This window comes from Hydra vulgaris, chromosome 09 (genome assembly GCF_038396675.1).
Source record: "Hydra vulgaris chromosome 09, alternate assembly HydraT2T_AEP".
In the NCBI taxonomy this organism is placed as follows: Eukaryota; Metazoa; Cnidaria; class Hydrozoa; order Anthoathecata; family Hydridae; genus Hydra; species Hydra vulgaris.
This window is the reverse complement of record NC_088928.1, coordinates 17,619,270-17,646,708: the sequence shown is the minus strand read 5'-3', so window position 1 is coordinate 17,646,708 and position 27,439 is coordinate 17,619,270. Positions and strand designations below refer to the sequence as shown.

General features: G+C 27.3%; 1 protein-coding gene across 1 annotated transcript; it reads right to left on the bottom strand.

Moving 5' to 3' along the window:
• Positions 1 to 110: 110 nt before the first annotated feature.
• Positions 111 to 22,192, bottom strand: LOC101240885 (uncharacterized protein PF13_0277). Its single transcript, XM_065804901.1, has 6 exons — positions 22,037 to 22,192; positions 15,875 to 16,795; positions 2,670 to 2,724; positions 1,978 to 2,102; positions 1,170 to 1,231; positions 111 to 730 (listed from the first exon to the last, which is right to left on the bottom strand). Exons 1-6 carry the CDS (start codon positions 22,116 to 22,118, stop codon positions 566 to 568), a joined length of 1,410 nt encoding a protein of 469 aa, XP_065660973.1. The 5' UTR covers positions 22,119 to 22,192; the 3' UTR covers positions 111 to 565.
• Between the last annotated feature and the right edge of the window lie 5,247 nt (positions 22,193 to 27,439).

Below are 27,439 nucleotides of genomic sequence, written 5' to 3'. Positions count from 1 at the left end.
ACTGGAATTAACCTAACGTTACCCCACTGATATCTAGAAATTATTTTGTCAGTAATTTTTTTTTTTTTGTAGATGGCTAAACTACTGTTTCAGGTTTTTATAGATCAAACTTTAAGCTATTTATGATTATATTTTCAAAAAAATATCCAAGATATCATTTCTATATAAACATAAAACTCAATGTATAAACTCATAAATGTGTCTTGACACAAAAATAAAAATATTTATTGAAAAAATAAATTATGTAAAATATGGTGTCTAAATCTAAATTAAAAAAAAAAAGAAAAATCATTATTTTTAAAATAATTTTTTAAAAATATTTTAAATAACATGCATTAAAAATTTCACTATCTACATATTTATAATATTAAAACTTTAAAAAATCAAATTCAATAATAAGAAAAGGATCTCCAAGATAATTTAATAACATAAAAATTCTGAAAAGAGCAAGAATAAATTAAAAAAAAAATGTAACTATAGCAAAAAAAATAGAATATGAAAAAATTAACAAAAAATAAGATTTTTTATTTAAAATTTAAAATTTCAATAAACCTGAACCAAATATTTAAACATGAGTTTTTTTAAAAGAAATACTTCGTCTTTCTACTTCTTGCTGAAGTGCAATTCTATATTCTTCATACCAAAGCACAACTTGCTCAACTTCTTTTCTGTAGAGCCGTTTAAGCATAGTTTGCCAACAATCTAGTTCTGGATAGCGAAACATTTCCCACTAGGTTAAAAAAGATGTATAAAACAAAAAAACAAAAAAAAAAAACAAGAAGCATAATAGATAAAAATTTTTGTGAAAAATTTTGTTAAAGAAAACAAACTCTCAAACAGGCTAAATATTTTTAATTTAAAGTCCACCTAAATATTTTTAATCTAAAGTCCCACGTCCCTGGTAGTGCTGCGCTCAACTTGTTTCTCCACACAGCGGCCTTGTTCATCAAGGTTCGCATTTCGGAGTTAAAGAGTTGAGAGAGGGTTATAACCACAAGTAGCCTCCTCATCTGTAGTGGCCTTCTCGGCCTTGGGAAGATGAATTATAAAAAATAAAATTAAAAAGTAAAAATGAATGAAAAAAGCATAAATGACATCATTACTGCTATGATTACAATACAACAACCTGTTCACTAAACAATTCCTCACCAATAAATACAACCCCTCACCTTTAAATATTTGTCAAGATCAGGAGACGCTTTTGCATATACTTGTAACCAATCTGGGATTTCTAGAAGTTGTATATAGAAAATTTAATACACCAGTGATCATTAAAAACAGTTATCATTAGAATAACGATGTATTGTAACAGTTATTATTAGAATAATTATGAATTGTAACAGTTACCAATAAATTATTGATGTATCATAACAGTTTTAGCAATATATTGACTAGATTTCTTAAAATAACACAAAAAGGTTATTTTTCAAGGGAATAATTTAATAACATATTTTAACTAATTTTAAACTGCTAGTCACCTGTCATATTAAAAAAAAAAAACTTAATCTAAAAAGTAGTAATAATCTAAAAAGCCTCCAATATGCATAGCGACACAATATGCATAGCGACACAATATGCATAGCGACACAATATGCATAGCGACACAATATGCATAGCGACACAATATGCATAGCGACACAAATAATTTAAAGTCCATTTTTTGCTAGTTTAAATGTTTTTTAAACTAGTTTTTACTTATACAAAACTAACTAAAAAAATTACACAGGAGAAAAAAATAAATTTATTTCAACAAATATCAACAAGGAAATATTAAAAAACAAACAATATTAACAAACAAACAAAAAAATAGTAAAAAAAAGCAAGTAAACTTTATTAAATTTTTCTTTATAAAAATTAACAAGCTTGAATTTTATGCATTATGAAAGTATATAACTTATGCATTATGAAAGCATTAAAAGATTATAATAAGCAACAATGTTATACTATCTTTACAAATATACAATTCACACTACTCACCAGCATTAAGGTACGCACTTGGTGGAACATAAGAAGGAGATTCTTTAAAATACGGAGTAAAATAGTTTTTTGTACTATCAGGAGTAAAATAGTTGTTTGCAGTATCGGGAGCTAAAATGTCTAAACTAAAATCAGATTAAAAAACATAATTTAAAAATTATTCTCTCTTGTAGATTAATGGAATGTGCTACTATTATATAAAGGGATCAAAATGGCTGATTAAAAGCACAATTTTGCAATTATCATATAAATAGTGAAATATACAAAGGCTGAAGGAAAAATACTTCTATGAAGTATAAGAATATGCTCAATATAAACTTACAAAAGTTGAAAAAAGTGCAAATAAGTGTTAACTTTGATTTTTATTTTTTTGCTGTTATTTATTATTACAAAATTATTGTCTTTTATAATATCATTGCTAAGTTCACTTATTCTTCCTAATATGAATATTCTCTCTAACCCTAACCCTAACCCTGAAAAATGAATACTCTCTCTGTGTGTTCAAAATATACATATAAATTAGAAAGAGTGAAAAGATGAAGTGAAAATACCTTCAAAAAAAGAAATACTTTGAGGTTTATGGCTTGCTAAGCTACTTCAAGCATGCAAACCATGTTCTCAAAAAATTTCAGACCAATGTAGTTGACTGCATTTTCAAACAAGAGAAATCAAATTCATCTTTAAAAAAATACCTTGATTTTCTATAGTGTGAAATCAAAAGTTCAAGTTCCCCAGGTTCTAAGTGTGCTAAAATAACATCAACAACAACAATAATATATTAGAGTTTTGACTTATTGATATCTTCAGTTTACTGTATAAAAAAAGGTGAATTTTGGTTTGAAAGTAATTCAAGTCATTGGCTTTATTTATTTTTTCAAAAAAAAAAAAGAAACCCCTAACAACCAAACCAAAGTTCACTTATTTTTTAAACAGCAATCTTGCGATACCAAAATATCATAACTAAAATATATATTTTTTTATTGCATAAAAATTAACAAGTCAACTTTGTTTTGAGATTGATCAATATAAATTAGCATAAATAAACTAAAAATGACCAAACAAACACTTTATTTAAATTCTAAAAAAAAAAAAAATTTTTTTAAATAAATTAAACAAAAAACAACAGGTAAACAAACATTCATTTAATTTCTAAATAAAATAATTAAAATATAAAATAGCAAAACATTCTATTTAAATTTCAAAGTATTTTTTTTTATATAAATAAGACCTGCAAAACTTATGTTTTATTTGTTTTCCAAATTTTAAGCAAACATCAACATTTGAAAGAAAACTTGGTGCTTGTTTTTCTGTCTTTTTTTTTTTATGCTGAACATTTGCATGCTTGTTGTTTGTCAAACCCTGCTTCATAATTTTGTGCTGACCTGATGCCAACCTAGTACTGTCTTAAATCAGCATTTTTTTACAAACTTTACAACTTCGAGGGCTATCTGTCTAACTATCTATCTATCTATCTATCTATCTATCTATATATATATATATATATATATATGTATATATATATATATATATATATGTATGTATGTATATAAAATGGAGGAATTTGGCAGAAATATTGCAGAGTATCGGCATTTTTGTGTGAAAAAAATAATATTTGCCATAAAAAACGTAAAAATAAAAATAAAAAATTCTCAATTTACAATTTGTTTGAGCAGCGTCCAAATTGGCGCCCAACTAGTTAACGCTGTCAAAAACGGTCTAGAGTATCCCCTGTATATATATATATATATATATATATATATATATATATATATATATATATATATATATATATATATATATATATATATATATATATATATATATATATGTATATATATTAGGGCTGTTCATGTGAACACAGGAAAAAAAATTTTTTCTCGGATTTGAATGCATAGTTGTTTATTTTGTGCCATTTGACATAGTAATTGACTGTGGAAAAAATCTTTCCAATCAGATAATGTTTAGGGGGTGCTCAATGTCCATAAAGTTTTACGAAAAACGTCAAAAACGTGTAAAAAGTTCCAAAGTTCCAAAAATTTCTAGAACCTGGTTAGTTAGATTTTTTCCACTGAAATATTGTCTGATTGCGTGCTATATAGATTAATTAAAGTGCAGCAGATTAACTGTCATCAGGGCACCAGACTAAAAAATGTCTGCTAGTGTTTAAAACAACTGTGTTTATATCATTTTGTTAAAATTTGTATTCATAATTTTAATACTATTATTTAACTCAATTTAGAATTTGTTCAAACAGAATAAAAAGGTTTACAAGTATAAATATTATTTTTATTTGGAATTTCACTTTGACAACAAATGTATTAATATTTTGATAGTACCTAACCTTAGTAACCTATTACAGAAAACTAGCATGGTAGTCTAGTAGTGTATTGTTTGTTATTAAGTGCAGATAATAATAATTTCTAATTTGAAAATATTTATTTAATTTCTTTAGTAATAATTATTATAATATATTGCTGCAGCTGCATAAACCAACAACTGAATGATAAGTTTGTATAATATGGTATTGAGTTTTGATTTTCTCATAATATTTCAGTTATCATTGAAATGGCAGCATCATCTCGTGTTGCTATCTCTACACGACTTCAAACCAAAATCTTTTTAATTGGACAACCAAAGCCAAATCTTCCAGATAAAGTTCTTCCCTTAACATCTGATGTTTTAAAAACATTTTTTTATCATCTTAATTCAACCAAAAAGTCAGTGCCTGAAAGTCTTAAAACAACTGTTGATGAACTAATTATTATTTGGAATAAAGCCCGTATTCCGTCAGCATTTCATCCGAATGTAGTCTTAAAGTTGAAAACTTTAGTCCAGGAATTTGAATTAATAAAAAAAAAAAAATCCAGATTGTCAGATTCTCAGAAATCGAGAGAGAAATCATTTACAGACACCATTGGCCTACTTTTTGACATTGCCCACAAGGATGCTGAAACCATGATCAGAATTGAAGAAGATAAAGAATTTTTATTGGATCAGAGATGTCAGAGAAAAATGGTGATGTTTGGAGAGGACAAAGAACTTTCAAAATTAGAAGAAAGAAATGAAGCAAGGAAACAAGCAGAGAGAGAACGAAAGCTAAAAGAAGAGCAAAGACAATCTGGTGCGAGTGCAATAGTTCCTGTTATTGAACCTTTACATGACGAAAGTTATAGTGATGACAACGATAACGATGCTGTTGATAATGACAAAATGGTTGATAAAGATTTTGAGATAGAAATCCCTGTTTATTACAGACAACAAGTCAGTAAAGCAAGTTCTTCAGGGTCAGCTGAATCAAGTATAGCAAGTACTCCAAAACGACAATGTATCTTAGATACAATTCTTGACTCGCCTGATGTTTCATCAACATTAGACAGAATTAATCTATCTGACACAAAATTTACTATACTAGCAGCAGCAATTGCAAGGGCTGGTGGACAGAACCTCGATGATGGATCATTGTCACGTTCTACAGTCCGTAGAAAACAAACCTATCATCGATCAAATATTGAAGCCACTGTTCGAACTGAATTCTGCGATTTGGACAAACCACCATTAATCGTCCACTGGGATGGCAAACTGATGATAGATCGTACAAATTCTGCAGCCCCTAAAGCAAATGTTGACCGGCTATCTGTAGGTGTGACAGGTCACAATGTTGACAAAATACTTGGAATAGCAAAACTATCAGCTGGAACTGGAGAAGCCCAAGCAAAAGCAGTTATTCATCTGCCTAATTTCTGGGACATAATTGGTGATGTTATTGGAATGAGTTTTGATACTACAGCCTCTAACACTGGCTCCAAAAATGGTGCATGTGTAGTTCTAGAGAAACATATAGGTAGAAATTTGTTATATTTCGCTTGCAGACACCATGTTCATGAGATCATAGTAGCAGGAGTGTTTGGATCACTATTTGGACCATCATCTGGTCCCAACATACCTCTTTTCCAGAGATTTCAGCAATATTGGCTCAAAGTTAATCAAGGAAATTTTAAACCTCTGGATGACATTCGAATGAAAATACCCCTGGTGCAAGAACTACAAAATGAAGTGATTGCATTCCTCAAAGAAAACCTGCATGTTAAAATGCCAAGGGATGACTACAAAGAAATCATGGATCTCTGTCTGTTAATACTTGGAAAACTGCCTGATCAAGAAGAGAAAAATTATCATTTCAAGATCCCTGGTGCTTATCACATGGCTCGCTGGATGGCCAAGGTTATTTATTGTTTTAAGATTTATTTATTTCGTGAAGAGTTCAAGTTGACCACAAAAAAGGAAAAAAATCTCTGTGAATTTTGCTTATTTGCTAGTCTGGTTTATGTAAAATCTTGGATATCATGCACAAATGCCAGCGATGCTCCAGTTAATGACTTGTTTCTGTTTCAGCAACTTAAGCAGTTTGCAGTTGTGAATAAAACGATTTCCGAAGCAGCAGTCAAGAACTTTCAAAACCATTTGTGGTACCTTTCACCAGAATTGGTCCCACTAGCTTTGTTTTCAAACAAACTTCAAACGGAAGAGAAGCCAAAAATGATTTCCAACATGAAATTTCACGGTGAGAACTGGTCTGAAAGGTTGATCAAATTAAAGAACATTGAAAGTCTAGAGAAGAAATCTCTGGACATGCTGGTGACATCAGTTTCAGCAAGTGCGTTGCGGTCAATGAAGGTTGATATTGATTTTCTGTTCAACAACGATCCAGCTACCTGGAATGATTCCCCAGAATACCAAGAAGGAAAAAATTTAGTATATTCATTGAAAGTAGTAAATGATGCTGCCGAACGATCTGTGGCTTTAATGTCGATGTTTAATGAATCGATTACAAGGAATGAATCTGAAATGCAGAGGTTAATTCAGGTGGTTGAGGATCACAGAAAGCGAGTGCCAGATGCCAGAAAGTGTACTCTGAAGAGTTATAGTCCTCGCTAGCATTAACATTGCACGAACTATAACATTACGATAATTAAATGTTAATTGCTCATATGTTTTTTTGTTTATAATTCGTATTTTAATCAATGACAAAGAGTCAAAAATCCTAGTGTTTTATTTTGGAAAAATTCTGATATAACAAAAACCGCAGAACTTTAGTCGTATTGCAGTATTTTATTTCATTAATTTCTCTGCTAATAAACCAGTCTAAAGTGGATGTGGATTGTAATTTGTATTCAGAATTTAATATTTAGAGATAATTAAAACTGATCAAATCTGAAAAATCTAATTAACCGGGTTTTAGAAATTTGTGAAACTTTGTTACTTTTTCCATGTTTTTCACATTTTTCGTAAAACTTTATGGTCATTGAGCACCCCCTAAACATTATCTGATTGGAAAGATTTTTTGCACAGTTAATTACTATGTCAAATGGCACAAAATAAACAACTATGCAATCAAATCTGAAAAAAAACATTTTTTTTGGACAGCCCTAATATATATATATATATATATATATATATATATATATATATATATATATATATATATATATATATATATATATATATATATATATATATACAGGCTTCGGCAGGAGTAAAAACCACATGGGCTATGAAAAGCCCGTCACAAATAGACTTTGCAGGCTTGGAGGGCCGCCCGTCTCGATGATCTCGCACGGGCTTTTACAACTTTAAATTTTTTTATTTTTTTTTTAAAGTTTATAAATTTATCTTCTATTTTTGAATGAAAATGTCATTGAATATGAAATATTTTGTGAATTGAACTAAAATAATAACTTAGAGAGCCAATTGTTTGAGAGCTAATTAGAAAAAAAATCTTTTATTAATAAAAGTAAATGAGTTGGATACTTTTTAAGTTTCAATAATTGTTTTTCAAAGTTTTTTATTTGCTCAGATCTATTTTCGTTTCATGCGGGTTAGTTGTTTTATGGTTGCTTTTATTTGAATTGTTATTTAAGTGAACTTTATTTAGTTTCTTTAAGTGAACTTTATTTATGTTCATTTTTTTTCTTTATTCCAGATATAGGCAAACCAATAAACTTGAAAACGACGGAAAAAATCATAGCGTTTCATCACGTTTCCTTATTTAAGCCATGGCGTTTATAATAACCATGGCGTTTATATAAAAACCATGGCGTTTATATAAAAACCATTTATAAAAACCATGGAGTTTAATCAGGTTTCCTTATTTAAGCATCCTGACGTGTTTTTTTACCAAAGTCTATTTTAGTATATTATTAGTATATTTTTTTACCAAAGTTTATTTTAGTATATTTTAGTATATCGTGCTTCTTTAGTTCCTTCGTTTCTAGTGAATAAAAATCTTATAGAATGATAAAATTTTCAAAATCTAACTGCGACTTTTTTAAGCTATAGCCACAAATAGTTTGAAATCTTTTTTTTTTAAACCTTAAATGAATGAGTTCGATAGTTTAAGAATTGTTTGGTAACTATTGAATTGAATTGAAACATTAACTTTGTTAATGTTTCAATTCAATTGTTTATATACTTATGCATTCTATTGGGCGTGAAAACTAAAAACTCACTTAAACTGTTTATAATTTGTTTTATAATTTTTATAACTTCGCTTTACATATGCCTATCCTGATCGGAAATCTTAACTGAAAAACTAGAAAAACTTGAAAACTTGAATGACTGGATAACTTGAATAACTTGATAACTACAAAGCAGACACACTAATTATATTATTCTATAAAAATTGATTAGCCGCCTGTTGATTTTTAATGAGATATTTCATTTTTAATAACGAGTTATACAATTGCATATTAAATATGCTGCCGTCTTGTTAAGAAAAACCATTAAGTTAACGCGGAAGTTAACAGGGAAATAATTTAAATGTCTTTAAAGTAAGACAAACCAGTTTGTCGAAAAAAAGATCACATGGATAATTTTTTTTATTATCGTTATTATTATAAATACCAAAAACCCAAAATAAAATCCTAATTCTTGTGCATCAAATGCGTATATTTCCCTTTTTTAATCAAATAATTATTAAATTTATAACATAATACGGTAACTCGATATTATATCGATTCGATATTATACTCGATATAATACGGTAATTCGATATTATATCAATCAGTTATCGTCGTTTGAAAAACTGTACGATTTAGTTATATTATTTAAATTGTTTAAATTATAATTGTTTAAATTTTACATTTGAATATAAAAAATTATAACATGGATTTTGCTATCCATATTAAAACTATGTCATAAGAGAAATTTTAAAAGAGTACATAAATAAAAAAACATCATAAAATTCACCTTATTTTTTACCCAAAATTTATTTTTGAGACGGGCTTTTTTTGGCCCGTCTAAACTGACTTAGACGGGTGCGGAGACGGACACGGGCCATAGCCCGCCATTTCTGCCGAAGCCTGTATATATATATATATATATATATATATATATATATATATATATATATATATATATATATATATATATATATATATATATATATATATATAAATATCAGGGTTGGCATTAAAAAACCCAGTTAAAAAAACCAAAAAAAAAACAGGGTTTTTTGGGGTTTTTTTAAAATAATATTTTATTTAAAGGATTCTCTTTGCTTGGTTTTTTTCTGTGATTTATTTATGTCAGAAAACATTTAAACATAATTATGACTAATTAAAAGGTAATTATTATCGAAAAGAGGATACGGGTATGATCAAAATATAGTACTTAATAAGAATCAAAATTTTTAAAAGACATGATGTTTTTGAAATATTTCTGAAAAAATAGTTTTAGTATTTTTTACAATATACTTTCAGTGATCTCAGTGGCTTTCATCAACCTTATCAAAGTCAGGCCTGTGTTCTATCTTACAAATTACTCAAGAAACTTTTACTCAAACAGTATTATTATTTCTTATTATTATTTCAACTTGTTTCTCCGCGCAGCGGCCTTGTTTGTCAAGGTTTGTGTTTCGGAGTTATAGAGTTGAGAGAGGGTTATAACCACCATTAAGTAGCCTCCTCATCTGTAGTGGCCTTCTTGGCCTTGAGGAGGTGAATAACAAAAAAAAAAAAAAAAAAAAAAAAAATTTGTGTAGCATTAAGTATATTTACCTTGCATATTTCGATGCAATGTGTATTTTTCAGAAAAAAATCTTTATAAGAATGCCATTCGGAAGTGGAAGGAAGAAAGGATGGGAGTGAAAGGAGGTCAGTGAGATAGAAGGGGACAAAAATAATGTTCAGTGTGACCATTGTTCAGAGAAGATTAGTGGAAAAATTGAAAGAATTCGTATTCATTTGGAGAAGTATAAAGAGAGAAAGAAGGACACTGATGAACAAGAACCAAGACCTGGAAGCTCAATGAGCAATATTAGCCTCTTGTCAAATGAGCCAGATACTTCAATTTCCGAAGGATCTATTATGTCCAGCTCCACACCAGCAAAAAGGTTTAAAAGTAGTAGCTTAACACTTTGTAGTTAGAACATCAAATGATCAGAAAGATGCCATAGACAAGCAAGTTGCCCGGTTTTTTTTCAGCTCTAACATGTCTTTTAATTCAGTGGAAAATTGTGAGTTTCAGAAACTTTGCTCTCTTCTTTGTCCTGGGTATGTCCCACCAAGCCGAAAGAAACAGGGTGGAGATCTATTAAATGAAGTCTATGATGATCTGTCAGCTGGTATAAAGAACAAACTGGAAACCAAAGACACGTTGGTAATTTGTCAAGATGGATGGTCTAGTATTCGGAATGACCCAATAATTACTCACTCATTTTATGATGGAAAAAAGAGTTATCTGTACAACATAGTTGACTCAGGATCAGAAAAAAAAACTGCAGAATACTGCTTCAAAATCATCAATGAAGCTATAATTAGCATAAAAAATGATTATAATAAGTTTGTATTTGCTGTCTGCACTGACAATGAAGCTAAGATGAAGAAAATGAAAGAGCTGATCAAACAAGAGTATCCTGATATGTTAACATATGGCTGTAATGCACACTATATGAATTTGCTACAGAAAGACATTTGCAATTCTTTTTCAACAATTCTAAAACAGGTTGTGGAAGTTCAGAAATATTTTAGAAATGTGAATATGGCCCACGGTTTGTTAAAGGAAAAAGGTGGATGTATGCCTCAGCTGCCAAATGAAACACGCTGGAACTCTCAAGTTGCCTGCATTGAGACATACCAGAAAAATTATAACTTCTATATGGAGATCTATGGAGAGAAGATGGAAGATTTTCCAGCCAATATTGGAAGAATAATTGAGAATATAGCCATCAAACATGAGGCAAGTCGTCTTCTTAGTCAAATAAAAAAATTTGGGATTGCCTTAGACAAGATGCAGAGTGATTCTTGTCATCTCTCTGACGCAGTTCATATCTGGTATTCATTGATAAAGGATAAAGAGCTATCCATATACTATGATGCAATAAAGAAGAGATTTCAAGATGCTGTACAACCCTTTCATATTTTGGCCTATATAACTGATCATCGCTATGTAGATGATTACAAAAGCTTCATTGATAATGATAATGAAAACAGTGCAGAACAACGGTTAGAGGACAGGAACCCTGATTTCTTGGGTTTACTATACAAGTTTAACTTGAAGGACAGGGAGGTGTTCCCGAAGCAAATGTTCTTAGAATCACTGAAGGTTATCTCTCCATCAGAATGATGGAACATCATGAAGGGAAAGGTTACTAGATCTCAAATAAGGGATAAAGAGGTTTCTGCCAATTTCTGCAGCTTTCTAGCTTCTCTACATTCCTGTCCTGCTAGCTCAGCCTCAATTGAGAGATGGTTTTCAACCTTTGGATTTGTCTGGTCGAAGATCAGGAATCGTCTTGGTGCAGATAAGGCAATGAAACTTGTGAAGATTTACAAACCATTTCACAATAGCTCAGCAGCTGACAGCAATTCCTGTGAGGATATCGAATCTGATCAATAAGTAGGTAAGTAGTAGGAAAAATCATTTTTAACTTCAGTATAACCATCTAAATTCTGAAAAAAATTCTATTTCTATTATTTAAGTGTATTTTATATTTGTTTTAGTTTATTCTTGATGATCCCAGAGGAAGTGTTTAACTGGAAATCTGTCAAAAACATCTGAAAAGCTGACAAGAATTGAAAATTATCGTAATAATCAAACAAAGTAAAATTATGTAAGGAGAATTTTATTTACCTCTTTTCAATAAATAAATATAACTATTACTATGTGCTTTTAATTATTATTTTGAAAAAATTAAATGTTTAAAGATAGTTTGAATGCAAAATAGGTTTTATGTCTTTGATTTTTCTAAGCAAAAAAAGCTATTTTTAAAAAAACCCAAAAAAACCCAGTGGGCTGGGTTTTTTCCAACCCTGATATATATACATATATATATATATATATATACGGCTGATGATTGCCTTCGGGCATGAAACTTTAAGTCCCGCTAATCAGTTGTTTTTATTCATCTAAATATAATTATATATATATATATATATATATATATATATATATATATATATATATATATATATATATATATATATATGTATATATATATGTATATGTATATGTATATGTGTATATGTGTATATGTGTATATGTGTATATGTGTATATGTGTATATGTGTATATGTATATATGTATATATGTATATATGTATATATGTATATATGTATATATGTATATATGTATATATATATATATACATATATATTTATATATTTTTTAACAAATGCTGACAATATTGTACGAATTGCTCTGCCTTGGTTTGCATTGCAAAAATTATTAACTGCATTAAATGTTGAAGCCACTGCCATTAACATGTCATTTAATATAAAAAAAACAGTGTGTATGGTATTTAACCCAAAACAGAGATGTAAGATTGTGTCAAGCAACAAATTTAAGTATCTCGGTCACATAATAGAAAATGGTTTGTTTGATAATGCTGATATAAATCGAGAGATTAAATGGGTTTATATGCGTACAAACATACTAATCTGACGATTCAAGGAATGCTTGATTAAGGTAGAAATGCAGCTATTTAGGACCTACTGCCTCTGTTTTAATGATGTGGCTCTATGGACTAATTTTAGTGCAATACTATATTAAAGCTAGACTGTTGTTACAAGAAATGTACTAAAATGTTTTTTGGATATGACAGGTACTCAAGTGCTACAAAAATGTTTATGGTACTAGGCTTGCCTAATCTAGATACTTTATTGCATAACTACAGACTTAGCCTTATAAGTCAGTTAGTTATCGGTACCAGCAGCAACAAAGCTGTGTATAGATTAAACAGAAATTTTAATTAATTATTATTTTTTTATCTTAACTATGGACCTTGTACTGTACTTGTTGTCTGAGTTAAATAAATAAAAAATTAAATAAATAAAAAATAAAATAATAAATATATATATATATATATATATATATATATATATATATATATATATATATATATATATATATATATATATCTTATACTGCTGATTTAGGTGAACAGTGTGACATCTGAAATTGATTAATAAATTTTGTTAATGACAGAATAAGTTAAATAAAAGAATAACATTTTTTTAATAATTTTATTTACCGCATTTGATGCATGTTTGAAATTGTTTCTTTTATATTGCCTAATTTTTAATGTTAATACAAATTACTAGAGATAATGAACATAACGATTTCTCTGTTTAAAAAAATGTATTTAAAAACTTAAACAAAAGTTTTAAATAGGCTCCTAAAAATTTCATTAAGAAAGTTTAGTAAATTAATAATGCACTAGCCCACAAAATTTTGCAGCATCGTTTCATTTTTTACATGAAAAACTTGTTAAAAATAAATAAAATTTTTCACAAATAAAGAGCAATTAATTTTCTTGCTTTTCTTTCCATGGATAAAAACAGTAGAGTTTAGCAATGACATTTGAAAAACAAATTTAAAAACTGTCCGCGGTTCTAGCGCAATTTATAAAGTACTTCCTTTTTATACTGACTGAAAAAAAGTTGCAAAAAAATTGTAAATCAAAAGATATTTTTATTTTCGTTATACTCTTATCGACTTTTTTCCTTGACTTGGATCAATTTTGGTAGTGGAAAATAACAAATGCTCTGAAAATAAGAAAACAAAAACATTAAATATTTAGGTATATTTTTTTGACAACAAGTCTCTTTTTTTTATTAATAATTTTTTTTAACTTATTTTATTTAAACTTTCTATTTCGTATAGTCTTCTGTTCTTTTCTTCAAGTATTGCTGAATTATTCTCAAGTTTTTTATAGCTATATTTTGTCGCAAATTTTTAAAACGCTTACTATATAAAAACGTGGTCAAGTTGTCTAAAAAAATTACTTTAGGCGTGGACGTGCAAGGCATGCGACCACACGAGCTTCCCGGAAGGCTTGATATATATATATATATATACATATATACATATATACATATATATATATATATATATATATATATATATATATATATATATATATATATATATATATATATATATATATGTATATATATATATATATATATATATATATATATATATATATATATATATATATATATATATATATATATATATATATATATATATATATATATACAGTGGTGTACACTGGATTTTAAGATGTTTGAGTTTTGACACTTACAAGCATTGTGCAAACTCCAAACTTTTGTATGTTTATGCTTATATCAAAAAAGAATGTTTTGCAAAGAAATGGGGTGATAGGAGCTTGGGAACAAAAAACCCTTAATTTTTGGGCCCACCCAGCCCTTAAGGTGGGAGCAATGAGTTTATAAAATATTTTCTTTACTATTTTTATCTAAATTTATATTCATCAACAAATTTTAAATTTCATGCAATAATCTCTTATTTTTCAAAAACTATGACCATATAAAGATTTAACTCCCTTTAATTTGAGGGGGCTGTAAACACTACAGGGTCATAAAAACTGAACAGAATGTGTCAAAACTTAAACATCTAAAAATCCAGTGTACACCACTGATATATACATTTTAATTAAATTTTTTTTCATTTAATAAAATGAAAAAAAAATTTTGATAAGTGATTTTCTACTAATTTGTTATTTCTCTGTTCTTTTAAGAACATTGAGCACTCTGTTTTGTAGAATACATTTAAAATTATTTGTATGTATGTATGTATGTATGTATGTATGTATGTATGTATGTATGTATGTATGTATGTATGTATATATATATATATATTTATTTATATGTATATATATATATACACACATATATACATACATACATATATATATTTATATATATATATATATATATATATATATATATATATATATATATATATATATATATATATATAATATATATAAATATGTATATATATATATGTATATATATATATATATATCAACCCTCGGAATTAGGGTTAGGCCGACCTAACTGCCAACCTGAAAGTGGCCGACCTAACTGCCAACTTGAAAGTGTTTGAGGTCAGCAAAAAATTGCTGACCTCATTTCTATGTTTTATGGTAACCTCTTTGTGTCAAGTTATTTTTGCCGACCTCTAACTGTTTGAGATCGGCAATTTATTGCTGACCTTATTTTTCCTAATTTCGAGGATTGATATATATATATATATATATATATATATATATATATATATATATATATATATATATACATATATATATAAAATAAATTCTGAATAAAATAATTAAAATAAAAACAACAAAACAAACATTTTATTTAAATTCTGACCAAATTAATTAAACAAAAAACAAATATAAAACGTTTTTTTTTTTCATTTTTATTTTAATTATTTTATTTAGAAATTAAAAAAATAATAAAATAATTCAATCAATGTGATGTATAAAAATAAATGTTAGGTTTAAGCAAAATAATTAAATCATAACATTTCCATTTGTCCTTATAAAAATTAATATTAAAATCGAAACATTCAAAAAACAATTTTTCACCTCTGGGTTGTTGAACTCTTTGTGCGTTCATTATACTTTCAAGAGAGTTTTCATATTGTATAGATAAATTAGGTACAGAAGAACAACCCCTCATTGTTGCCTCATTGTGATTATATTGATCCCCATATACTGCACTCATAGTATCTCTATCTTTAGAGAACCTCTGCATATTGTCTACAACATTAAAATAAGAAACTTGGTTGATATTATTGTTAAAATAATTATTATTATTATTGTTATTGTTATGAGCTAAATTAATTTGCTCTCTGGTTCTTTTTACCAGTTTATCACTAACAGATAACTTCTTTTTAACTTGCGGAATATCATTGTCTAATGTTAAATTGGATTGCCAGTAATTATTCATACTAGTATTGTCTTTTAGTTGTGTTTCCTTTAGCAATTTACTGATTAAAGGGGTATCAGCTGCTGGAATTTTGGGTTTATTTTGCTTTTTACTTTGATAGGGTGGTGGGTGTCGATAGTTTTTCATTATATACTCCATTCTTGCCTTATATTCTCTTTCACATGCTTCTAAATCCATCACATGAAGATTTGTATCATCAAGTTGACTCATCGTTATTGATTTAGTTGATTCATGTTCTGCAACATCCTTATAACAAACAATCTCAGTCATATCTTCTTCTTTAATAATTCCATTTAAATCACAATTGTTAACCAAAGGATGCTTTTTCTTGCGCAACAGCAAGAATGAAGGGGAAAACCGTTGTCGAATATTTTTTTGGTGAACAACATTATGACAATTACTTGAAATATATGATTCAGAAATTTCAGCCGAAGGAATTTTGTTATCTTTTGGGTAGCGCAAAATCGGGATGTCATTTGGGGGAAAATTTAGTTTGCGAAAGGGAATAGGAGTTTTTTGCTTTCTGGTTGGTGTTTGAATCGCTCCAACCATATTATCTATAAATTAAAAAGTTAATAATACAATAATACATTTGAAATAATAAAATAACTAGTTTTAATTATAAAAACTTCAAAAAACATCTGTAAATTAAATAGTTTTTAATAAATAATACATTTTAAAATAATAAATTTTTTTTTTTTTAATTATACAAAAGTCATATTTTTGTTAAGAACATCTGAAATTTTCTTTGAGTAGCTAGTTGCTAAATCTATTGAAAAATATCTTATAATATTAGCTTAAATTTTGTTGAAGTATTAAAAAAATGTACGATAAAGTGAACATAATGAACATATTAACTTAATATCAAAAGTATTTTAATATTCTATTTTTATAGGTCAGGTTATTATATTTTAACCAATGGTCTGTAGGAAACTATCTCTGACTTTTTTTGGTTTTAACATATTATAATGTGCATTATGTAGAAAAGTTTAATTTGGAACTTCAGACTTCCAAGTACAACGGTTTAGAAATTATAGCGTTTTAACACAACATAGTGGTCTCCCTCGATTTACAAGTGATCAAAATGGACTAATTTAGAGCTTTATAACTTTTTTCATTTTTTCTCATTTTTTCTAGAACTATTGACACTACTCAACTTCACCCCCCCCCTGCTTTTTTGCTTGATAGAATACATTATACTGATTCAGAATTATATAAAAACAATTATATAATATATTATTTATATTTATTATTATATATTATATTATTATATACTTATTATATTATTTATACAAATATTATATAAATACATTTACTAATTCTACAGAATTATATAAAAACATTCGTCTAAAAATTTGAGGAAAGTACTTTAAGTTGGTATTTAACTTTAAAAAATTAAACTAAAAACGCTAATATTCGCCATCTTTTTCATATTCTGTTTTGATTAAATTTCTTTTCAATAACTTTTAAAAAGCCTGGTTTCTATCGACACTTTAAAGCAAAACTGTTTAAAAATGTAAAAATGGTCACACATTGATTGATCTGTGACCCTAACCCTGACCAAAACCATGTACATTTAATTGTATCAATCTTTATTTGTCACTTGATGCATATACATTTAATTACACAAAAAATACACCAATCTTTATTTGTCAGTCAATGTATGTACTAATTTAATTGTGCCAATATTTCTTTGTAAGTAGATGTATGTACATTTATTTGTACCAGTACCTATTTGTCAGTAAATGTATGTACATCTTAGGCCCGTAGCAACCAGGGGGACAGCAAGGGCATTTGCCCCCCTCCCCCCAATAATCTTTGAAATAAATAATTTTGAAAAAATGAATAAAAAAAAAAAAGGTCCTTAACCCTTTAACAGCCCTGTGTTTTTTTAAATTACGGTCGCTATCAGTCCAGCTTTTTTTTGTGAAATGGTCTCTAAATACCCCGTGTTTTTGAAAAACAGTGTTTTTTTATTAACAAATTATAAAAAGTTTTTTTACTATTTTCAACACTATTAAGCACAACAAAATGTTTTTATTTTTTTAAGAATATTTAATCACACTATTTAAACACAAAATTTTAAAAATATATTCAATATTCACTTTTTGTTTGATATTCTGCGGAGCATGGAGCTGCACAAAGTCCTGCATCACATTCTACACATTCATATCTTGAATCTTTTCGAATTTTGTGTTTGTAACATACCACACACCTTCTCTGAGCATTAATCCTTCATAATCAATTTCATTAATGATTCATCAAATATATTTTTTTATTAACCATTCATCAAATATAAAATTTTCGATTTCTTTGTGAGTAAATATTTGATTTTTTGATAATGGTTTTTGCACTGAAAGAACTTTTTCATCTGCCATATATACAAAGTGAACACATGTAAAAGTGAATTATTGAAACGAAAGCTCTGTAATTATGTGGTAATAAATTTTGTGACAATTAGACATATAATTACTGATGAGCAAGAAGGAATTATGAGGAAATGCTTAAAACCATAATATTACAGTATGGATATTTAGAAAAAAATATATAATTTTTGTTCTTACAGGCCTGCATTGAAAAATGTGTATTAAATTAAACTTAAATAAATTTTATTTTTAATGACAATAAAAACTGGGTAGCATAAAAAAAAATTAAAAAAATTCTTTAAAGTATTTTAAACATATAATAACTAATAAAATTAAAATTACTAAAATATAGTTACTTAATGTTTAAAATACCTTTAACAATTTTCAATAAATATTTACAAATGCCATATAATAATTTAAATAATAACTTAGAAGTTAATTAAAATTTTTAAAAAATAATTTTTCTTAGTGTAACAAAAGTATGTGCACCGTTAAACAATGTAAATGGATTTTATAATGAGATACTATTTTAAATCAACTAATTATCTTTGGATAATAAAGAAATTAAGAAGGTGAGCACAATAATAAAAAATCAGATATTAAAAAAAAAATGAAGGTGAACACAAACAAAGTAAAATTTAAAAATCATAGCGCAGCACCGGTGTTAACTGGGGAGGGAGGGAAATTACTCTATCAGCATCGCCTCTTCCTCTACTGCCACCGAAAAAAAAAAAGTATCCCCAAAAAAACTCTTGGCTTATCACTGTCTGTCATAATCAATCATAAAAACAGGGGTGGGTGGGTGAAAAAGTCGAATAGCACCAAACCATTTTCTGGATAGTTCTCTCTTTAAAAAAGAAGTTTTCTATTAACTTACATCATATTAGAGAAAAATTATAACCTGGAGTTTACAAAAAATCTGAAATTGCTAAAATATACCAAAATGAAGTTAACAGTAGTATTTTTCTATTAATAAACAAGTCTTTACAGGTAAGTTTTCTGATTAACTACTACTGTCTGCAATAAATGGGCAAAATATAAGTAGCATGTTGCAGTTTAGAACTCAAATATATCTAAGTATATTGTATATTTGCCTAAAATGTCCAATTTTCAGCCATTTTGAGATTCTTGTAAATTTTTTAAACACTTTCTTTTGATCTAAGATTAAAACCATATAAGTCCATTAGATTTCCTGCTTAGATTCTACAGCTTGTGGTCCAGTCAACATACCTGTTATAGTCTTGCAGAAATGTTCTTCGAAGTTGTTGTCTATACTTTCAAAACTATTTAACAAGTGCTTATCAGAATTTTGTTTTCCAGACTGCTGGAAAGCAGCATTTGCTATCCCTATTTTCAAAAACTCTGGAGAGTGATCTGACTTGCCTAACTACCATCCTATTAGTCTTCTTACTACCATAAGCAAGGCTTTTGAATCTTTAACTAACAAACACTTATTCTGTCATCTTGAATCTAATAACTTACTTTCTGATCATTAATATGGATTTCAATCTTCTCGTTCTAGTATGGATTTGCTAACAGTAATAACCTATAGGTTTTATCATGCATTAGATAGAGGTGGAGAGGTTAAGGCTATCGCTCTTGACATTCCTAAAGCCTTTGATAAAGTTTGGCATGCTGGTCTTCTCCATAAGCTCTTTTTTTTATAAGGTGTATTAGGTAACATCTTTAAGATTATTATATCCTTCCTTGAGGGGGCATTTGAGCTTGAAAAAGATCTCACTTCTACTACAGCATTGGGCTCTTCCTATATTTATGAATGGTAATGTACTAGATGAGTCATCTATCCTTCGTTTTCTAGGATTAACTCTTACTTCCGATCTTTCTCGGAAACCATATATCAAATTGATTGTAAAATTAGCATCTGCTAAGGTTGCATCTCTTTATCGTGCTCGCCACTTTTTTACTTTGTATTTTATTTTTTATCTCTGTAAATCTCAATTTCGCCCTTGTATGGAAAACTGTTGCCATATCTGGGGAAGATCTTCTAATGATGCCCTTTCTCTTTTAGACAAGATGCAAAAATGCATTGTAAACATAGTTTGACCTGCACTTGAGGCCAACCTCCAACCATTATCACATTGTCGTAATGTTGCTTCTCTTTCTTTTTATAAATACTATAATGGGCACTGTTCTAAAGAGCTAGCGTCTCTTGTGCCATCTACTAAAATTAATTCTCGTGTTACTCGTCATTTAATCAAGTCTCATCCTTTTACTATGACTGTTTCTAACTGCTCTAAAAATTTTTATTTGTCTAGTTTTTTTTCCCTCAAACATCAGTTTTTTGGAATTCACTTCCTTCATCTTGTTTTCCTGATTCATATAATTTATAATCATTTAAGTCATCTGTCAATCAATATCTTGCTCTATAAACATTATCTTTGCTCTTCCAGTAACTTCCAACTCTAATAGTGGTTGCTTGCAGCCTTGTTGAAAGTAAAGATGAAAAAATAAATAAATTTTTTAACCACTTGTAAATCAAGAGTCTTGTAAATCAAGAATCAAGTGTAAATCAAGTAAATCAAGAATCTTGTAAATCAAGTAAATCAAGAATCACTTGTAAATCTGTGTCGTGTTTATAAGGCTATAATTTCTAAACCATTATACTTGGAAGTCTGAAATTCAAAATGTAATCTATCTACATAATGCAATATGTAAAAACTAGGAAAATCGAATAAAGTGTCACACAAATTTTTCTTTAAATTGGTTTAATTATAATAAACTGACCCATGCGCACATTTACTTTGAAGCATAGTACTCAATTTATCACATTTAAAATGAATTAATAAAAATAATTGAAAACAAAAATACTTTTGCTTCTGTTAAATTTTCAATTTTGGTTTTTATAACTTTTATTTGCATCATTTTTGCAGATTTTTAATATTTACTTTCTTACCAGAAAACACTCTCCTTGATTCACCCATGCAACATTAGAGTAAACAGCTTAGATTTATTATCTTGAATGTTTATCTAATAAATTTTTTTATTATTAAAAATTATTTCTTTTTAATATTTACATAAAAATTAATTAAAAAAAAAATGTTTAAAATGTAAAACTTTAATTAAAATGCTACAGATAAAAATCAGAAGATCCATTGTGCTGTCTGAATCAGATGATGATCTTGGTTTAAACAGATGATAACCTTGGTCTGAATCAGGTGATGACCTTAGTTTGAATCAGATGTTCAAATTCTTATTAATTAAATGATTATCATCAAAGAGAATTAAAACTTCTTTCATCTCTTACCATAATAACTTTTATATAGATCTAATAATTATTATCCGATCACTAATATTTTAAAACCACACCTTAAACCACAGATTTACACCATCGTGATAAGTTTTAATGCATTGATAACAAACTTGACACAATTCTTGTACAATTAAAAACTGATACAAATTATAAATTATTACCTTCAGCAACTCCATCTTTTTTTACAAACCGTGCTGGTATGTCAGAATTGATCGTTTTGATAATATCTTTTTTCTTAAACATCTGCCATTAGCAATATATAAAAATAACTCTCTATATGAAATGAAACCAGATAAACTTTTTAAATATAGCAATGATAGATTTCCAGATTTAACTTCATAACAGAAAAATAAAATTTGTTTATTTAAAATGATTTATTTAACTTAAATTCTAACTTCATATTTACATAATTTTAAAAATGTTCTATCACTAAAATAATAATCTATTAAATATTGGTCATGTTCTTTTCATTACTACTGAATAATAAAGACAAAAAAATTTTGAATTTTGCAGATTTGCAATACTTTTTTGTTTACCATAGTAGTTTGTATATTTATATATTGCATAATATATATTTTAAAATATATATATAAATATATATAAAAAATTATAAATAGAAATTGAAAAAATGTATCAACACGAAAACTAAATCACATTTAATAAACAAAAATGTGATTTATTTTTTGGTATTTATTATATATATTTTCTCAACTATTTAACTTTTTTTGCAAATTAGTAATAATATAAGATTTTCATTTCTCCTTATTTGTATTGTTCTGTAATAATATTTTTCAATTTTTCTTTTCCTTTGCAGTTATTATGTTGTTTTATTATTGTCTTGCTTTTTATTTAATATTTTTTTTATTGATAATACTGATAATTACAAATTTAAATGTAACTGTTTATTGAAATTTTAAAAATTTTAATTTAATAACTTCTTTTAATATAATTATCTTCATTGTTTTTTTTTTGACATTGCTTTTATCATTTTCCCTTATGTTTTCAGCTATTATACATGCTTTACGACATTTTAGTTTGTAGCTATTTTTAAACGTGTAACTCTGTTAAACTTTGTATTCATAAAAACAATTTTTCATGTTATATTTCCACTGCTGCATTAGAAATGCTATTACTTTCAGCCTTTTTTTATATCTTTATTTGTGAACAACCTAGTAGTTTGCATTTCATTTATAATACTTGTAATGGCCCTTTCAATAAAGGGCGATTATAAGTATTATAAATGGACCTTGGTTTGATATAATGTTATAAAGAACTTCTTAGAATAAGGTATATAAAATGAATCTAGTTATATTAGTATATTGAAAAAATACCTGCAATAAACTTATCTTAAAAATTAAGATAACACATAAAAAAACGCATAACTTTCTTTTTATGAATAACAATAGCATGTATACATACTATTATATATAATTGTTATACACAAAAAGCAAAGTAGGTGTTTAAATATATATATATATATATATATATATATATATATATATATATATATATATATATATATATCCTAGTTTACATGTGTATACCTTATTGTATTATTTGTGTGTATACCATCAAGTATCTAAGATTACATAAATGTCAGATAAGTGACTTGTTGGTATTACACTATTATAATAGCACTCTTGTTACTTTGACTTTTATTATTTATATTCTTCTAAAGGTCACTAAAGGTGCTGTATTTATTGAAGACTATAAAGTAATTTAAAGGCATACATTTTGCAAAGTACAGTAACGCTTATAATACTATAAACTTTACATTTACTCTTTTTACATTTACTTTTTTTTGAAAAAATGGTGAAGTTTATTGTTATATGCTAGAATTTCTGACATACAATAAGTTTTTATAGAAATCCTAAAACAATCTATAAATCTTTTTTAAACAATTATATTAATTCATTAAATGTATTTATAAAAAAAAAAAAGGCAAAAATTATTGGAGTATTTATTTTCTAAAAATCTTAGGCAGCAAACTGGTTATTTTTAATAGTTACTATAGATGAATGTAACATTACAAAAACGTGATAAACATTCGAATTTCTTGCAATAACGTGAGAAATGTAACGTTGCAACATAATGGATTACTACTTTTTTAATAACGTGATAGATTCAAATCATACCTTTTTTGTCGTTTCAAACAAGTTACTTATAAAGTTTTATTATTTTTTTGATTCTTATCTAAAAGATCTTCATCCTTTTCAGTAAAAATATTATACGCTATAAACAAAGAAAAAGCGTTAAGCTATTTTACATTAGAAACAAAGTAAAATAAATATTAAAAAAACGACAAAAAACTAAGTTTTCTCATTGAAATTACAACGTCAAAAGAAATAGGAATTTTATGTTTACTTTTCTCAGTTTTCCGCGCGATACAAGCTTTTTTTTCTTTTTTCTTTCTTGCTTTTAAGGTTACTTTTTATGTGTTCTTTATGTAAAAATAAAGTTATCGTGTTATATAAAAACCAGTTATAAGTTAAAAATATATAGTTTATCCAAAATATTTAAAAAATCAATCTTATTACAGAAGGCCGCTATAGAAATAGCCTTTAATGGTGTGGTTATATCCTCAGTAATGACATTGCTGTTCCAGAATCGTAATGGTTTGAACGCTGGACTTTGCCCTAAAAAATAGAATGTCATAAAGAATTTTGGCTATTGTACTTCTACTGTAACGTATGTATACAATGTCAGCATGATATTGCTAAGGGTTTTTGACATATGCCATATAATATAAACTTTATTACGGAATACGGTATATGTGAGGTATACATTATATACCTCGCATATACCGTACTCCGTAATACAATTTACGCATAACAAAAATTTGTATTATATTGAAAGAATATTGTAAAACTAGGAGTGCATATCTTCGTGATACATTCATTTAAAGAGTTGAAGTTAAACAGTAAGTAAAAAATATCTATCAAAAAATCCTAAGTTAAAAAGATACACTTTAGTAAACCACAGTGCACTTAGATAGGTGTTTATAAAATTGCTGTTTACATTTTGTCATACCCATATAAGATATAAACAACAATTTCATTAACAAGTTTAACTAACCCATTTTTTCTTATGTTTTGTTTTTGATGCTATTAAAAAAAACACACATACAAGAAAGAAAACCTTTCAAACGCAAAAGTTTTCAAAAGAAAACCTTTCAAACAAAAACCTTTCAAAACGCAATCTTTCAGAAAGAAACATTGCGTTTGATAAAAAGGTATTTGGTTATATTTATATTTACCTTGCAATGTTAGTATTATAGGTTTAATTTATTTTGTTCTATAAATACTGGAGGAAATTGAATAAATATGTTATACGGACTAAGGAAAAATAATTTTTTGAAAACCACTTTTTAATTTCCATTTTTAGAAACCACATTTTAAAAACCACTTTAAAGGGTTTTTTATAAGAAAATGAAAAGTTGAAATTAATTATTATATTATAAACGTTTTTAATTTCTAGATACATGCAAAAAAGTTTAAATAAAAATAATTAGAGCAAATTGATAATGGAAAAATGTGAAACTACAACGAGCCGCCAAAAATCAGCAAATGTACGTTTATCTTGCGCAGAGACCGAACCCTTAAAGTAAAAACAGAACCAAAAACAGAATCAAAAACATTAAATTGAGTTTAAAAGAAACATGGTATATTGTTATAATTTTTCGAGGAGTCAAAGGACTCTTTGCACATTTGCCTGTTCAAAGTCAAATTTGCAGTAGCTTATAGGAATTATGTGAGATTACTGTCAAGTAAATAGACGCAGAAGATATTATGTATTCAAGAACAAACATGTTTGTTGTTCATTAGTAACTAGGTGCGTTAATATCAACCACAATCCAACAAATAGAACAACAGAAAACGCTCGAACTTTTTTCTTACATGATAAAACATACGCTCAATAGTCCAGTAGACCCGGCGGAGTTTTTTTTTTCTTCATATATGACGCTTTTAGACACTACGCCAACTCCAAACTTATCAATGTTTACGCGTATGGCAAATTAGAATGTTTTGCCAAAAATGCGGGGTGTGGAGCCCGAGGTTATGATTGAAATTATAAATAATAAATTTCAATCAAAAGTACGAAAACTTTGACGTTAAAAACTTTGTTGAATTTAAAACCAATTTTATTAGAAAATTTTACTAAGATTTTTTAAGCATAAGTTTTATTTTAATTTTATAGAATCATTAATACACATTTAAAAAGTAATACTAGGTTTTATTCACGAGCCGTTTTGAAATAAGCCAAGATTTTACTTTCGGGCTGTTTTAATGTGAAACTAAAATCATACAGGGTCGTCGCAAAACCGCTAACTCTACCCCCCCCCCTACTTCCCATGAGAGCGTTACGCAATTTATGGATGACCCCAAATCTTTGAGTGAATTAGTACAAATACGGTTTCGCTAGTGCCAGTTGTATTTCCTACTTTTTAGATTTTTTAGATCTTTATTTTATACATTGTTTTTAATTCCTACTATCAGCCTGCTTTTTTATTATAATCACTTATTAAGTATATTTCAAAATTAGAAAAAAATTGTTTGCGTGAATGTAAGTATAAGATTTGAAGCTAGAAGAAGACATTAGACGGGAAGCTTAAAAGTTTTCAAAAAAAAAACACGTTAGAAAAATGTAGAAAATTTTGAAAAAAATAATTATATCTTTTATTATTTAGCAAGTTTGTTATTTCTTCCAAGATGATGAAAAATTATTTTGCTAAAATAATTTTTGATAAAATAATGTAAAAAGTGATTAAATTTTTTAATTCTTATTTTTCATTAAATAGATTTTTATTGTCGTGCTTAGCCCGCCCTACAACATATTTTCAACACTAAAAGGATATTAGGTGAAACTTTAAATGTGTCAGCGAAGTAAATTTAGACTTGTAAAAAACTTATTGTTTTATAGACCTCACTATTGGGATAGCAGGGTGAGGGAAGGGACAATAATTCGGTTTTTCACTATCGTTATATTAAATTATTTCAGCATGTTTCTTTAGACCACACGAAATATTGTGTTAAATTAAATCCAATAAGAAAACAGCAACTAAAATCAAACAATGTCCACTACCTTAAACATTACTACTATGACATCTAATTGAAATTGTGCAGAAAAAGCAGTCTGAACAAAGTAACATCTCTGAATGGTAGTCGAAAGAATTTTTGGTACTAAATATACGAAAACTGTTTATATCTTCTAAAAACTTTTTTCCATATAAATAATTAATATACTAATAATTAATATAAATAAATAATTGACATAGAAGCTATACAATTAAAACTAGAAAGGAACTTCCAAATTTTGTAGTCACGATTTGTTTTTTTATTTCCATGTAAGTCCTTTTTTATTTATTTTTTCCATGTTAGTTCCTTTTTTAAATTTTTAATTTTGCGTGTTTGTGGATGTTTACTTTAAATGCAATGAGAAAAAATTGGTTTCAACCAAAAGTGTTCCTTCCTGAAATAATAAACTCTATTTCACTTTAAGAGGAAGAAATATACACAATAGAACCTTTATTAAAAAATTTTATTATTCATTGAAATTATGACTTT